The sequence below is a fragment of the Centroberyx affinis genome, unplaced genomic scaffold (assembly GCF_046629955.1).
Source record: "Centroberyx affinis isolate AG114_WGS23_722 - 3 ecotype Tasmania unplaced genomic scaffold, CSIRO-AGI_Caff_v1 ptg001851l_1, whole genome shotgun sequence".
Lineage (NCBI taxonomy): Eukaryota > Metazoa > Chordata > Actinopteri > Beryciformes > Berycidae > Centroberyx > Centroberyx affinis.
In genome coordinates, this window is record NW_027280230.1 from 29401 (window position 1) to 44709 (window position 15309).

A 15309-nucleotide genomic window follows, 5' to 3' on the forward strand; every position below is an offset into this window, starting at 1 on the left:
AAACAACTTTATAATGCATATTAATAAATATTCTTTATTTAGTAAATTTTGCACATTGCGCTCTTAACATCACACCCAAATTCTTATTATAAATGGATGTTTCTTCTCTGTAAAATCTTTATATTTAGAATTTCTGTACACATTTATTGGTACAACCTTTGCCACTACATTGAAGTGTCACAGAAGAGAAACAAAATGGAAACAAATAAAAAAAAAATGGAAATAAGACTACTAAAATGTATCCCTAATGCCTAATTCCACTGTGCTCTTACCAACAGCCCTACAAGACCAACAACAAATAGCTAGGTTTGGTCAAAGAGAACAATTACAGGTGAGAAGATGACTGAAAAATGGGATGGAAAGCGTGTTTGTGTGTAAGAGCAAAAGAGAGAGAGAGAGAGATGACAGAATAGATAGAAAGTAAGAATCACATTTACTTCAAACAAAGGAAGAAATAATTGAACAAGACACTAAATTTATTTCTGAATTTTCTCTTTTCTAAAGGTGGCGCAGCAGTGGTCATGAGTGTTTTCCCACAGGAAGATTTCATGAGTGCGGCTAGTTGACGCTAGCGGTGGCTAGCCACTCTCCACTACAGACCGTCTTACTCTGCTCAGTGGTGCGGCAGTACTTGGTGAATTTGTCTTTCAGGTGCTGTCGGTACTGGTCACGGTTGGTGTAGAAAGACTTGTTGCTTTCCACAAACGCCTGGATTTCATCCTGTGTCAGACAGTTCTCTTCATCTGAAGTCACTTCAGAATCGTCCTGCATCAACAGCACAACCGCAGCACAGAAAGTTACTTCAGGGTCAGAATAAAAACAAGCGCACTAAAAAATGCTAAACAGGTTGGTAGACAGGTAGATAAAAGTAAAGGCTAAAAAATAATTAAAATCATACAAACAATACAAGCTACTAACATCCTTTTCTAGCATAAACCACTGAATCTTTAATCTGAATGTCTCACTAACCAGAAGTTCCATGAGACTTTTCGCGTTTGCCTCTTGAGGCCCCAGATGAAGGCTGAGGCTCTTTTGATGTACTGCCCATGGTAACCGAAGTGCAATGCTGGCAAACGTATTGCCACACAAGGAGGAAAATATTTCTTTGGTTCGGCAAGTGTGCGAAGTCGGACTGTGCCCCCTTGTGTTGCCATCTTTCATAAAACCTTCACCTTTGTGTCCCTGTAGAAGTATGCATACTTTAATTGATATACAAAGAACATTGTAGAGTGCATTCAATGTGCAAAGTTTCATTTTTCCCCTCACCTGATCATTGCATAAGCCCTTGCCCTTTCTTTTCTTCTTATTTTTGCACTTAGTGTTTTCTTCAGAGTTAGCCCAGCAGTCCACGCAGCTGTCCATTCCCTCCTCCTTGTCTTCAGCACAGTGGTGTTCTCCTTCAGAGGGCAAAAAAATGTGACAACAAAAGTGTGAGACAAGAGATTGAAGAGACTATATGTTCAAAATCCCTGAACTAGTTTCAGTTCTAAGTCCTCGGCGTCTCAGCGCTGTTCGAACCGGACCTGCTTCGTCGTGGTTGCAGATTCCCTCGGTGCAGGCGACGTCGGAGCCCTCTCGCGATCCCGTCTCGCTGCCCTCCATACTTGAGGAGTAGCCACAGTCACTAATGTTGCTGTGGGGGGGCAAACCTGGAGACACACGCAGATAAAAACAGACCGATCCCCCTTAGCTCAGTAACTTGTCCTCGCATTCGAACATCATGGCATTGGTAGGGCTGATCTAACAATAACTTCAATGGAAATATTAGCTTGGCTTGGCTTGAGGTGCTGTCTGATGGGCATCGTTACCTGGCTTGGTGGTGTCTGGGCAGCTACATGAAGTGGTTCCATTGGTGGCGATGCTCTCCTCATTTCCAGCCTCCTCCTCCTCATCCTGGCTGCCACAGACCTTGCAGCCCTCCACATCCTCAAGTGAACCCTGCAACACCAGAGGGGCCAGAGGTAAATACAGGCAAAGGAATCAGATAAGCTGCTTGGATGCACTATGAACGTTTAAAGGATACGGCTGGTGTTGGCACATTTGTTATCATCAACAAATCCAATGAAAATAACAAAATCAACAATGCATTTGCTCTACTCCCATTACTTTCCGACTTCCCACGTTCCCTTTTTAGCCTTCAAACTGGAAGTCATTGGCTCCAATTGTAAGCTAAAAACCTTTAAATACAGCTCAAAAAGACATAGTCTCAATTTAAAAAATCGTTAACTGTTACCATGAAAACTCAGGCTATTGTAGTTCCTACCAAATCAAATTCAAATGGGAACAACTTTTTTGGTGCTATGGAACTACTTTTCTGAGATGGAAAACGCGCTTACAGCCGGCTTATTAAGTTGTTTGAGGAAAAAGTCGGCTGGCCCGGTGCATCGCGATGATGAAATATGCTGCCCAGAGCAGCGGCATGGCTCTTTGACGTGTTTTTAATCGTTTTTTTTAATACAATGGAGTTCTATGGCTACTGGGACATGGCTTCATTGGGCATCGGCTACATGGACGGGACTTGTTGGCAAAACAAATTCATTGCTGAATTTGTTTTGTTATTATTCATTTTGTTATTTTCATAGGATTTGTTGACGTTAGGCTGTGTTCACACATAGCATTTTTTGATGTGGAAAAAACCCTGCCTGGTGCGCTTTTTGTGAGGAGAAATAAGAAGCGGATCACGGCAACGTCACCTGATGTTAGCTGAGCAGCTGCTAGCTCACTAACCAGCTGGTTAGCACTTCTAGCAGACAAAACAGTGTTGTGCAACAAGCAAAGGCTTACCAGATATTTCCAATACATGTCCAGTATAATCCATACTGCCTTTATGATCGCTGTTGCGGTAACGGAAATTCACTTATTACAACGTCCAATTTCACCACCAGCACTTTCACTTTCTCCATATTTGTTGTTGCTATGGGAAACGGCCAGCGTCTCTGTCATCACGACTGGTTGGCTGGGAAAAAGCGGTTCACGTCACCCGGCACTTTTCTGAAAAGCTGAACATTTCTCAACTTTTGAAAGCGCTCCGCTCTGAGGAAAAAACCCCGGCTGCAGCGCTTTTCGGGTGCAGCCGCCTTTTGTGCACCTCGCGGTCGCTTCCCATTACTTTTAATGAGGAAAGGGCACTGGCAGTTGGGGAAAGGGCGCTATGTGTGAACGAAGCCTCGTCCTTTAAGACCTGGTTTATTTTCACAATGACATAGTGCTTTGAAGAATATTACTACAGCTCTCGAGCAGATTGGCAGTATAACAGAGGGGGAGTGGAGGGGCAACTTCCTGTCTGTGAGTTCACTGTTACTTCCTGGGGTGGAGGATTACCTCATCCAGACTTTTCTCCTTGTCCTCTGCCTCCTGTTCAGTCATGTCAAAGCCACACTTGTTTTTGCGTCTGTTCTTTCGCTTTTGCCTCTTCTTCTCCTGCTTCAGCTCTTTTGCCCTCTCCTCCTCAGACAGCTCCTCCACAAACTGCTCCAGCCGACTGATCCCCTGCATCTTCTCCACAGCCATCTAGAGGCACGGTAATAGATACATTAGTGACACAGTGAATCGCACAGCAATAATTCATTCATCATTTGATAAATCCATCTTATCGGCATTACACATTCACTGGCTTGGAAGATATGTACCTCAAAACTCTTGCGTAGTGCATCTATTCCCAAGTAGAACAGCATCTGCCAGGTCTGCTCCTCAGCTCTTAGTTTCTGCCAGATCCTATGCAGCCGCTCATAGAGGTGGATTCCCAGACAGGTGAGGACTTCCTCTTGTGCAATGTCAATGGTCTTGGCGTGCCTCTCTCTGCGTCTAAAAAACACACAAAAAACCCCATCAATTAGATGTATAAATACTAAGAAACAATCATGCAATGGCAGAGGGTGACTGAATTCAAATTGACCTTGTGAATGAGGAATGCAAATGCTAGAAGCACCATGTAGTACTTTACTTACTCATAGCCCCCTGCAAACTCGGGCTCCGCCCGGCCAAGGAGGTGGGCAATGAAGTCGGTCTCACAGCACACGTGGACATGGCGTTCGTGGGGGCAGCAGCAGAGTCCCTCATACAAGGCAGCGCAGTAACCCTTCTCTTTACTGCAGTCCAGCTCCCCCACCAGGATGTTGTACGCCCTAAGTACTTTATTCTTACAGTCAGTGCAAAACCTGTAGGTAAAAAGGTAATTCCTCTTAAATCTCCAGCACAAGATGTAACAGAGTAAAACAAATGAAGCATCTTTGAAATTGACGCTATGACACATTACCTGTGTTTGCGCAAGTATGTCTCCAGCGTCTCTAGGAGACAAGCGTTATCGATGACGACGACCTCATCCCTGCACTCCTGAGACATCAGCTCCCACACATCCATCCAGCTTCCTCTGTGAGCAAACCCACAGCTATTAAAATACCGGCATCAAAAAGCACCAACAATCATCATCTCTTAAAAGATAAACGAGTAATTCTGGCAAATCAACTCTGCAACAGCTCTCTTTCTCTCTCATGTCTCAAACTCCTACCTCAAGGTGAACCGTCAGCCTTCACAATGCAGAAACTGTATAGTCAACAGTATAGTCACATCACTTAATAAAAACTAACATGTCTGACTGAGGTTGTCTGATAACAACTGTGATACAAAGGCCCATTCCCGACATCCAGACGCTGACTTTGAAGCCGCTGCTGCTACCGTAGAGCCACAAGACCCGAAGCCTGCACCACACACACAGACTTTACAAGTGCTGGATGAGGATTTCAATAATCTGCAAATTTGAGGACTTTAAGAGAAAGAAGTATCAAAAGATTACAGCGGAAGTGGCAGGAGATGGATATGTGGTAATGTCTTAGTTCATTTAACAGTATAATTCTCACACTAAGCTACAAGCCCTACTAGGTTTAACATGGGCCTGGGTTGTTATGTTATACCATTATATGCAGAAATGCGTTATGTATTTTTATAACCTCTTGCAGGTCAAGACTGATGTAAAACTTGGGTGTAACTGGCTTGTTTAACAAAAAGCACACAGCAGTGCCGTCGGCCATAAAGTTTTACATCTGACTGTAAAACCAGTTGCGAATCAGTATTCATGTAATAAGATATACTGCCTAACTGTAGGGAAATGTTTTTCCAATGCGGTTTTCTAATCTAAAAAATTAGATTTGGCCAAACTTTTCTACCAAGCAATGTGCTCTCATTCACAAGAATGGTGCTGTAAGTGCATATGTATGCAACTAGGCTACACGCTGAACCTGTTTTAAAATAATCTCACCATTGGTGAGAGGTACAAAAGTTTCATTGTAGCATTTGCAAAATGCTACAATGCTACAGTTACAAGCCAGTTACACCCAAGTTTTACATCAGTCTTGACCTGCAAGAGTACAAAAAATGTCAGTGTTATCATCTTTACATGCACTCTCTTGCCCATGTCTCCTACTGTCTTTCCAAAATGCAAAATCCGTCACTGTTCATCTAAAATAACATCACCATGACAGCTATCTCAGGATTTCCATGTTAGGGCTAAATTCCATTGTGGTAAAGCAGCTTAAGCATAACCGTTACATTTTCTGCCTTTCTTATAGGGTTCACAGCACAAGACGTCTAAAGAGAAAAAAGGAGAGCACTGCGATTATGGCATTCCACAAAAACTCAACATCATAAGCAGCTTATGATGTGAGTCACCGCTTATAAGATCTCAGAACAGGAATACAAATCATATTTCTCCTCATTTTTCTCTCTTTCTGATTCATTTTTATTTTAGATGTTTATTAGCCGTTTATTTTCTTGGCTGAAGGTAGGGTTGTCCCAAAAACTTCTGACAACCACAGATCCTTGCCCCCACTAGACTAGCAAAACTGACCACGTAAGCTTAAGACTGTGAGGGCTAAGTCTGAGTCTGGAGGTTGGAGAATGGGCTAAAGTCAGTCTTTTCTGAAAGCACAGGCTCTTCTGCCTACCTGCAGGGGGACTCAAATGGCCCAAGGGAAAAGAGGATGCTACATCTGTTTTCTGCCACGGGTCCTACAATGTCTTTTCCAAAACCTACCGCTCTCTCTGTCCCTTCACTAAGGATTAATGGAAGACAACTCAAAGACACGTTTCTGGGTGTGGGTGGAGTTACTATCGGACTTGTCGAATGTAGCCTCTAAACAATAACATCCTGGATCTAGTTAAAAACAAATAAACAAAAAACAACTGATGCAGCGGTTGGATGATGAAAACAGATGTTATACGTTACTCACCCCAGAGGTTTGGGTTTGTGCGTGTCTAAGGAGTGCAACTGGCATCGTTTGTTCTTTTTGCTTTTTGGAATGGCATCAATCATGTCATTCAACTTTGACCTATAAAACAAACAAACAAACAAACAAACAAGCAGATAAACACTGAAGCCTGCCATTCCAATAATATTTCTAAGCTTTACTATGAATAAAACAGTGTAAGTTGTTTTCATTTGCTACACGTTGTGAGACTTGTCGTAACTGACCATCCTCATATTAATCAGAAAAACAAACTTAAAAACAGAATTGATGGGAGTTCAGTCTAGGTAAGTGACCATGAAAAGTGTCTATCAAAGCCAGAAATAGAGTGTAAGCCAGAGAGCCCAGACTGTAATCTGTGAAGTCAAGAAGAATCATTTTATGGCTCCATTTACAAACAAATGACACTGTGAGAGTATTGAGGATGACTTCTCTATGTATGTGTATTGTCTGATTCAGAACTGTTAGAGCTACTATGAAATAAATATTTGATTGTTAAAGGTCATATGAATATCTCTCTAATAGCCCTTAATACAACCCAGGAGTATTACAGTATGGCATAATACCATCTCAGCACTGGAAATGTAAACCAAAGCATAAAGACTGTATGAGTCTCACCCATGGATGTAGAAGAGGGTGTAGAGCTTCTTTACATCGGCCAAACAGGCCTTGGTGACAGAGAGCATGCCCGTGGGTTTCACAGTGAGGGGCTCCAGCGCAGGGTTCCCCGACTCCACCAAGTGGGAGAAGAGCCGCTCTACACTCCGTCTGCAGCCCACGCATGGCACCAGCTGGGATAACGCACTGAGCACCTCCCTGGACTTCACCATCATGGCAATATTCAAGTCCTGCTGCTTCAATTTGGAGTGATACTGAGGCAGAGGAGTGAAACATCTGTTACCAATGTGTTGACAAGTCATATGAAGGCATACCTTTCCTCTGGTCGGGTACAGTACATCAGGAAAAGAACACAAATCCATGTTTTCTTACACCTTTGTACGTTTAACACTAAAACCACTCACCTCAGCAAACTGTTTCCATTGGGAGCTGTTAATCTGGTGGCTGTCAAGGTTCATGACACTGTCAGAAAACTCCATCACCAACTGTGAACAAGATAGAGGGGGGACAACATCCAATACATTCAGTTATTGTACAGGTATTGTATATTACAGAACGGCTCACAGACTCATTCCAGCTGTGCTGATAATTGTGCAACTACGCCTCCTATGTACTGCATCACCATCACACCCATAATCACAGCCAAAATCACCTTCTTGGATATTACTGTAATATAACACAAACTGTTCCCCATAATAACAGTAAAGAATGCCCTCTAGGCTATCATTGCTATATCAAACAACCTGTCGTACCCATAATCACAGTAAAGAATGTCCGCTAGGCTATGGTTGCTATATCATACAAGCTGTCGTACACATATTCACAGCAAAGAACACCTTCTCGGTTATTACTGCTATAAAAAATATTCATCCCTTGTCTACACCCAACTCAACATCTCCAATATACTTTGCCAGCTAGAACATTAACACCAAAACTATTCAGTCACTGTACAGTCAAGACATCTTCCCACGCAAAGGCAAAACTATGAAGAATTCCTATGCAGCAGGTCAAATAGATCACAAACCGCACTGACATTTTTAATAGCAGTCATGAGGGCATTGTGGCTCACTGAAAATGTCACGATTGACATTGTAGAACACGCTGATCCCTAATTTATGTGGCAAGACACTTTAAGTTTTTTTGTCATTGAACCATGAACAACCACGTGCCATGCAGGTTATGCAGGTTTACATTCCAACCAAAGACTACACCAGTTGAGTTTTACTGATAAGTTCCTCCTTTCTGGTTGAAGTTGTGCTAATCAGTGAAATCACCTTCTGTTAGGGCGGGGCGATAATTCAATATTATCGTTTATCGTCTTTCAGTGGAATCATATTGTGATGATATGAAGATATTTTAATATCGTGACACATTTCTGCTGTCTAAACTGATGATGACAAGCAAACTTTAAAAACTCTCATAAAATGAGGTATGGTAGGAATATTATTTGAATATTTCTGTTTTGTTTGACATCACACCTAACATTACCATTCGGTTCAATGAGATGAACATTAATTTGATTATTTAACGTCATTTTGCATACATGAACCATATTGTGATATATATTGATATTGAGAAAAAATCCTTATGATTATCGTGATATTGATTTTAACCATATCTCCCAGCCCTACCTTCTGTAGTCTTTGGCTGGAATGAAACCCTGTATACTCTTGGCCCTCCATGGCACATGATTACCTATCTGTGATCTACACACAATGATTCATAATATGAAAGTGGATTTTTTTTTTTTTTTTTTACAAATTAATTAAAAATTAAAAGCTGAAATGGTTTGAGTCAAGAAGTATTCAACCCCTTTGCAGTGACACTCAAAATTGAGTTAAGGTGCATCCAAATTCTTTTGAATGTTCTTTTGAGTTCAGAAGAGCACAAAGCAAAGCAAGGGCTTTTCAGTGGTTGGGACTGGGAGACTCGCAAGGACAGGGGGAACGATGAATGGGACCAAATACAGGTAAGTTTCCAAGGAGAACCTGCTTCAGAAAGCTCGGGACCTTAGACTGGGGTGACGATTTATGTTCCAACAGGAGACTGACCCTGAGTATACAGCCAAATCAACACTGGAATGGCTTCAGAGCAAGAATGTGAATGTCGGGCGTCCTGGTAGTTCAGTTGCCTAGGGCCCATGCTATGTGACTGCTTCATCCTGGGTTCGAATCTGGCTCTTGACCTTTGTCGCATGTCATCTTCTGCTTGCTCCCAGTCTTTTGTGTCTCCACTTTGAACTGTCTAATAAAGGCAAAAATGTGGCACAGGGTGGGCAGTACATCTTAGGGAGGCTTTGAAAAACCTGACAACAGAGTGCTAGTAAGCAAACTTAATGAACTTGGTTTTTCAAATGCTACATGTTAAGTAATGTCACACGCATGTTCTTTATGTTTTGAAGCCATAGAAAACACTGTAAAATTGTACACTACTAATTTAGCTTGTCAATGTCATCACCTCAATGCAAATTGGTTGGTGTTATTTCATTATCACGTAGCTAACCCAATCTTTTAAAATTGCAAGATGTTGTGACTTGGCAAACTTCATAAAGAATCTCACTTTTCAACACTATATTTTCAGATTCTATGGACTTCAGATGTCATACCTAGAAACCTATATAAATAGAGTTAAAATTATCTTTAAAAAAAATATATCATTATAAATATATATTTTTTTGTCTGGTCGGATTTCTCTTGGACTGGGTATGCATACCAGGCCTATGCACTGGTCGGGGATGTCACTGATGCTTACTAGACTGGCATTCGGTGTGCGATTCCAAAGAGTCATCAGAGCTACTATTTATTTTGAAGAAACATTTTAGTGAGTGACGTGCGGAAATTACATAATTTGAAAGATAAATCTGCAATTTTACACCCTGAATATCAATAACACTATAGGACTCAGCACTCGGGTATTGGTCTGGTATTGGCAATGCCTTAGTCCTATCTAAACTTTTGCTACTGGTGATCAAACCAGTCAGAGAACCGAATTGACAAGCTAATACTTCACCTAAGGAGGCCTTGTTCAGTTAGCTAGTCCACACCTGTAATCTTCAGAGCACTGGGACTTTTTCCCGGTTGTCATACGTATTAAGGATAATCTGTAACTGTGGGGACATCTGTTTAGGTAGGTACAGAAATGCGTACTTACCGTGAGAGTATCATCAATATACAGCGGGATTTGTCTCGCCAGGAATGGGAAGTCTTCTTCACCGTCCCTGCAAACCGCTACCAGACGCGCCATGTCTTCTAGCTCCGGTTGTAGTGCAGCACCGCCTGTACATTACACACACACACACACACCCGACTGACCAAATCTGACATTCGCAGAGGCTACACCAAGCTAATGCTAATGTATTGCAGGTCATTTCGAGCTAGCTGCAACATAACGTTGTCACTGCAATAAAGACCAACTTTCAGATAATCTCATGACGTTACAACAAAGTACGAAATGCTTACGTTGACAATATCTGATATTGTGAGACGGTTGCAATTACAGGTTTGCCTTGACCCAGATTTAGCTAGCTAGCAAAACAGACAAGGAAATGAGAGCTTACACGAGGGCAAGGGGATGACATTTTAGCCAAGTCTGTAAGACTTGTCTGTAAGTCTAAAATTATCTAACGTTAGTTACAAGGACAGGTTCATCGTGCTAGCTTCTATCTGCTAAGTAGGTTAAACCAGCTACCGGCTAGCTAATTGACGTTAGCTTGCTAACTTTATTTATCAGCACAATTCTATAAAATGTGCAATACTGAAAAGCAATGGCTCGTAACCTTACCTGTGTAACGTTAATATTCTCAACGTTGACTATATACTACCGTTAACGTTACGTTGACACAAAGTTTCTGTTCCAGTTGTGATAGTCTAAGCCCCGTCGATGCCAGCAAACTTGGCTAACTTAGTTAACGTTAGCCCTGCTACCCTAACGTTACCTGGCTAACTAGCTCACATTAGCAAGCTCCATTTGTATGGCTGAGAAATACGGCTAATATAAAGTTAAATTGCGGTGACTGGCTAGTTAACGGCTGTCACTCTCATCAACTCGTGCTATTTACCTTTTAAAATATTGACCATAGTTAATCAAAGTAAGAAAACAAAGGGCCCGCTTTGCTAAAAGAAATCCGCCATTATATTTTACTCACCCGTTTTTGAAAGTTGCTTTTTTAAACAAAAATAAACAAGTGCGACGGAGAGACTACGGTGGCGGAATCTTCTTTACTGCCTGACCTTTGCACTCACGACGTAGACGCACGTAATGAGCTGACGTACATGATACATGTGGCCGCCAGGGGGCGCCAGAGTGGAGACAGGTGGCAGGTAAGCGAGAAACATCCAGCTGCATGGAGAGAGCGGTCAGAGACCTGTCGGCTTTAATGGTACAATCAGCTACTTATTTTAATGTTATTGAAGAGCTTGATCGGTAGATGGAACATGTAGTGCCATGTTGCGACAATTTCCAAATACAGGCTATTTTACTCCAGTGTTTACAGACATGACATACAAAATGCATGTTAGCTCTCCTATGAAAAGCTCAGACCTACTACTGACCCAGTCTTTAAAATACCATAGTAGTGCTTTACAATAGGTAGACTATATCATTCAGTAGTGAAAATGCAGTGATTTAACAAATTTAATTTGCATTTAAATAACATTGTCAAAGGTGAATCATTCAAGAACATTCAGCAATGTGTCCTGGCCACAGATGTATTTGTAATAGCCCATGTCCTCACTGGCTGTGGGACATCATTTCATTAAGATAAGCATATATGAGCATAAATATCACACAGCATGTACAAAGGTAACCTAAGCATCACAGTTCAAATCTTATGACATAAAAAAAATCTCCATGTTTTAATTGCTCTGAATTCCAGTCTTTCACTCTGCCACACAAAAAAAGTTCAAAATGTATGAAGTGATATTGTAGTTTTGCAAAAGCAAACTTCACCAGAATTTTACTGTAATCCCACAGAGATGTAAAACATATATTACAGAGCAATTTGTGAACATGTATGACAGCAAAACACACACCGAAAATGAGTCACTGCGACTAAATGTGTCCACCAACACGTTGGTCAAGCCTGTCATTACATTTGCGAGCATGAAAAATAACAACTGATTCCTGCTGACAGCTTGAACGAGGCAAAGTCCGTCCACCTCGCTTCTCTTTTTGTCAGAAAGGGAGTCTGCTTCTTTTTTATACGAATTCCATGACGACGGTACAAAGTGACAGCCTGAGAGTCTTTTGAAATAAAGCAAAATCACATCAGCTACGCCAAGGCAGGACATAAAGAACAAGGACTGAGCGATAGTCCAGATGCAGAAAGGTAGATTGGCCAAGCGGCGGGACACCGGCTCCACAAGCACCTGACATGTGAACAAAGCAGCGTACAGCACGCCGCTTCCCACCAAGAGGCTGCCCATCGCTTCCAGCCACTCTCTCACTTGGCTTCTTGGCCGCATCACATACAGTCCGATCTGAGCTCCCGCCATGTAGATGGCGATGTAGCCCACGACGGAGAAGATGCCCTCCTTGTTGGCATGCAGAAAGTCCTTCTCTCTGTCGTTGTTGTGGATAAGGAAAGACTTGAGACCGGTTGTCTCCAGAGCATACTGGTAAAGACCGCCGATCAGCAGGGCAAAGACCCACGACTGACCGACTGGGAGTAGAGCCAAGAGCATAGAGGCCGCAACTCTGACTATGGCTAGTGTGAAGAAGAAGTTCCAGTGAACGCCGTATTCTGTCACATGCTCATGGTAGCCAGTCATTTTGACACTCGCCAACCTTCCCATACCCAGGACGACCAGGGGCCAGACAGACAGCAGCTGCTTGGTGACATGATTCATCTTGGACCCCGAGACGTTCTTCCTCCGCGCTTCTGGACAGACTAGGGCATTCGCAAAGACATAAGCTCCAACGCCAAAGTCCATGACCCCCGTCCCGTAGGTTTCGGTTTTAGCATACCGCCTCGGGAAGACGCTGAAGTCCACTGCCAGAATGCTGATGGCCGTTTTCACGTTAACGAGCACTCGAAAGATAGTCACAAAGGGGATCTGGTCGCTCTGAACATGGGTCTGGAGGAAGCTCTTGGCGGCGCTCTGCGGGTGGCTGTTGGTGCGGTAGATGAAGCACAGCACGCACCCTGACACCAAGGCCAGGCCCGCGATGACCTGGTGAAGGATGTCACTCAGGATGGTGCAGGAGAGGACCAGGGGGAGGATGACCGTGGAGAAGTCCAGGAGGAGGTGAGACATCCATGGGAACGGCAGCGGGAGACTCCCTGTGCCCTGGTGATAGAGAATCAGGACCACCGCTCTGTTGATGAGGCACACTGGGGCCAGAAATGAGCCCAGGGCCACTTCCTGCAGGCTGGTCCCATTCAGGTTGCTGACGAACGCCTCCTTCAGTTCCCGCTGAGACATCGCCTGCCAACATTCAAGTTCATTATTCACCATAACAACTGCAAGGCTGCTGAACAATCTCCCAGATCTTTCTATTCTTATTCTTAATAGTAGTAGTCGTAGTCGCAGTAGTAGTAGTAGTCCGAGTAGTTGCCTAATAGCAATTATATTTTCAGATACTAATCGTAATAATGTGATTAACTTGAAGAGCAGTAGTGCACTAGCTTTCAGCAGGCCCACTAATACTAGCCAAACCGGTAGGCTCTATACAATATTACAGTCCTGGCAGGGCCAAGTCCAGTAACCTACAACGTTAACATCACGTTACTTGTCACTTTGTCAGTCGTGTTATAACAGTACTTACCACGGGCTGGTCTGAAAAGCGTGGTGGGATACAGGTTCACTCAAAAATACCTTTTATTTTATTTATTTTTTTACTACAGCATTGCTGTTTACAGAGGGTTCATGCTTTCAGAAAGCTTCGCACACAACACTGGCGTCGCTCATTTCCGTGTTCTGCGGTTCCAATGCCGCATTCAATACGACTCGGATTCCCGGAAACTTCCGACTAACCGGGACCCGGAGTTCCCCGCAGCGAGCTCATGCGGTTCCTTGCGTCCTTGGCTGTGTTAGGGGAAAGTATCAGGCATTGCAAGGATCTTTTTTTTTCTTTTTTTTTTTTTTATCAAAATAATATTGTCAACAGTGCCTCAAAGTGTTGCTCGTGTATCATTGCCTTTGTCTGTAGTATAATCCACACATCCTATGTTCAGAATGTGTGCACTAATTCATCATCATATTTTATCTTGAAGTTGAATTTTGTTAAAACGTATCACTCTCTATAACAATGGGCACCTTGACACAAATAGAAAAGAAATCCAGCCATTGCAAATAAAAGAAAAAAGAAAAGAAAAAATGAAATAAAATAATCAATGGTATTGCTTTATGGTCATTCTGAGAGAACCTATCAACAAGATCTCAGCCTCCCTCTCTCTCATATTGCCTGTAGTTCTCGCTATCTCACTAGCTAGACTATCTCCAGCCTCTACAATGGTCTGTTAAGGATTAAATCAATTACTGCTAGTCAGGTATTTTTGTCCCAGTTTCCATGGCTTGAAAAGACATATGCTACACCACATTGCCTCTGGTCTTGCATTACTTATTGGCCTATTGGTCTTTTTCACTAATATTGTAATGGAAATGTGTCTGTAATTCAAATCAATCAGCTTTCTTCCAAATGTATTTGATTAGTTATATCTAGTGAATACTTTACACACGTTTTCAGCTTTTGACAGCACAAAACAGGAAGCAAAACATCTTATTTTCAAGGTGCCCTGAAGGCACCTGAAGGAGCAAGCGCGCAGCGAGTTCACACGGGCAACATTTGCCCTCAGTAATGACTTGTAACTAAAAGACTATTTAAAAAAAAACAGTAGAGATTCAAATAGCACCCTGTAAGCATATTTCAGCAAATACTGATCTTATTTCATATTTCAGAAAAAAAACACTCAGCAAGTTTATCTGCCTTCAAAAGACACAGCATCCTGTGCAAGTATGACCATTCAAAAACCTCCACAAAAGTTGAAAGTAAGGAGGAAGATAAACCATCTATCTGACAGCAGCAGAGTTGATGTGAAAAGCCTACTTGACTGACAGGGAGGAAACTTCGACAGACAAGCCAGCAGCGTTGCTCCATGAAACTGACAGAAATAACATTCTGGGGAAACACTGAATACATGTCATTTGTTGGGGGGGGGGGGGAATGATCAAATTTAAAGATATTGAATATTGGCACAAAATATTGTCTATCGGCAGCTCCAAAACCCCCTATCAATTGAACCCTATCTCAGATTAGGACATGAATATGAAGCTGAGAGTAGCCTACTGATTTCACTGCTATCCCTTTCACACCAGACTAGTGAACTGGGAAATATGTGGGTATGTGAAAGTGTCGACCTGGACAAATTGGGAAAGGGGTATAATTGGAAATGTCTGAGTTCAAACCTGCAGCGAATGCAGGTCAAATTCCGCTGCCTTCAAGTCTGTCTTCA

At 42.5% G+C, this 15309-nt stretch overlaps 2 protein-coding genes across 3 annotated transcripts; both read right to left on the bottom strand.

Annotated features, from left to right (window-relative positions):
• Positions 1–54: 54 nt before the first annotated feature.
• ggnbp2 (gametogenetin binding protein 2) lies at positions 55–11091 on the bottom strand. Its single transcript, XM_071529913.1, has 14 exons — positions 11002–11091; positions 10008–10132; positions 7262–7342; positions 6858–7111; positions 6225–6323; positions 4256–4369; positions 3948–4157; positions 3630–3804; positions 3322–3510; positions 1809–1938; positions 1524–1649; positions 1267–1397; positions 970–1182; positions 55–765 (listed from the first exon to the last, which is right to left on the bottom strand). The coding sequence occupies exons 2-14, from the start codon at positions 10098–10100 to the stop codon at positions 559–561; spliced, it is 2022 nt and encodes a 673-aa protein (XP_071386014.1). The 5' UTR covers positions 10101–10132; positions 11002–11091; the 3' UTR covers positions 55–558.
• Positions 11092–11242: 151 nt separating this feature from the next.
• On the bottom strand, positions 11243–13761 carry pigw (phosphatidylinositol glycan anchor biosynthesis, class W). 2 transcript variants are annotated; one of them, XM_071529917.1, is made up of 2 exons: positions 13623–13761; positions 11243–13282 (listed from the first exon to the last, which is right to left on the bottom strand). In XM_071529917.1, the coding sequence occupies exon 2, from the start codon at positions 13277–13279 to the stop codon at positions 11801–11803; it is 1479 nt and encodes a 492-aa protein (XP_071386018.1). In that variant the 5' UTR covers positions 13280–13282; positions 13623–13761; the 3' UTR covers positions 11243–11800. The 2 variants fall into 2 exon arrangements, with proteins under 2 accessions (XP_071386018.1, XP_071386019.1); XM_071529918.1 differs by having other exon boundaries at positions 11243–13270; positions 13623–13741.
• Between the last annotated feature and the right edge of the window lie 1548 nt (positions 13762–15309).

Excerpts from the sequence above, each read along its gene's own strand:
- ggnbp2 (XM_071529913.1), bottom strand. The coding sequence starts at position 10,100 with ATGGCGCGTCTGGTAGCGGTTTGCAGGGACGGTGAAGAAGACTTCCCA. Across the intron at positions 7,112-7,261 it reads AATGGAAACAGTTTGCTGAG|TATCACTCCAAATTGAAGCA; the intron begins GTGAGTGGTTTT and ends CCTCTGCCTCAG. Across the intron at positions 1,939-3,321 it reads AGGAGAAAAGTCTGGATGAG|GGTTCACTTGAGGATGTGGA; the intron begins GTAATCCTCCAC and ends CTGGTGTTGCAG.
- pigw (XM_071529917.1), bottom strand. The coding sequence starts at position 13,279 with ATGTCTCAGCGGGAACTGAAGGAGGCGTTCGTCAGCAACCTGAATGGG.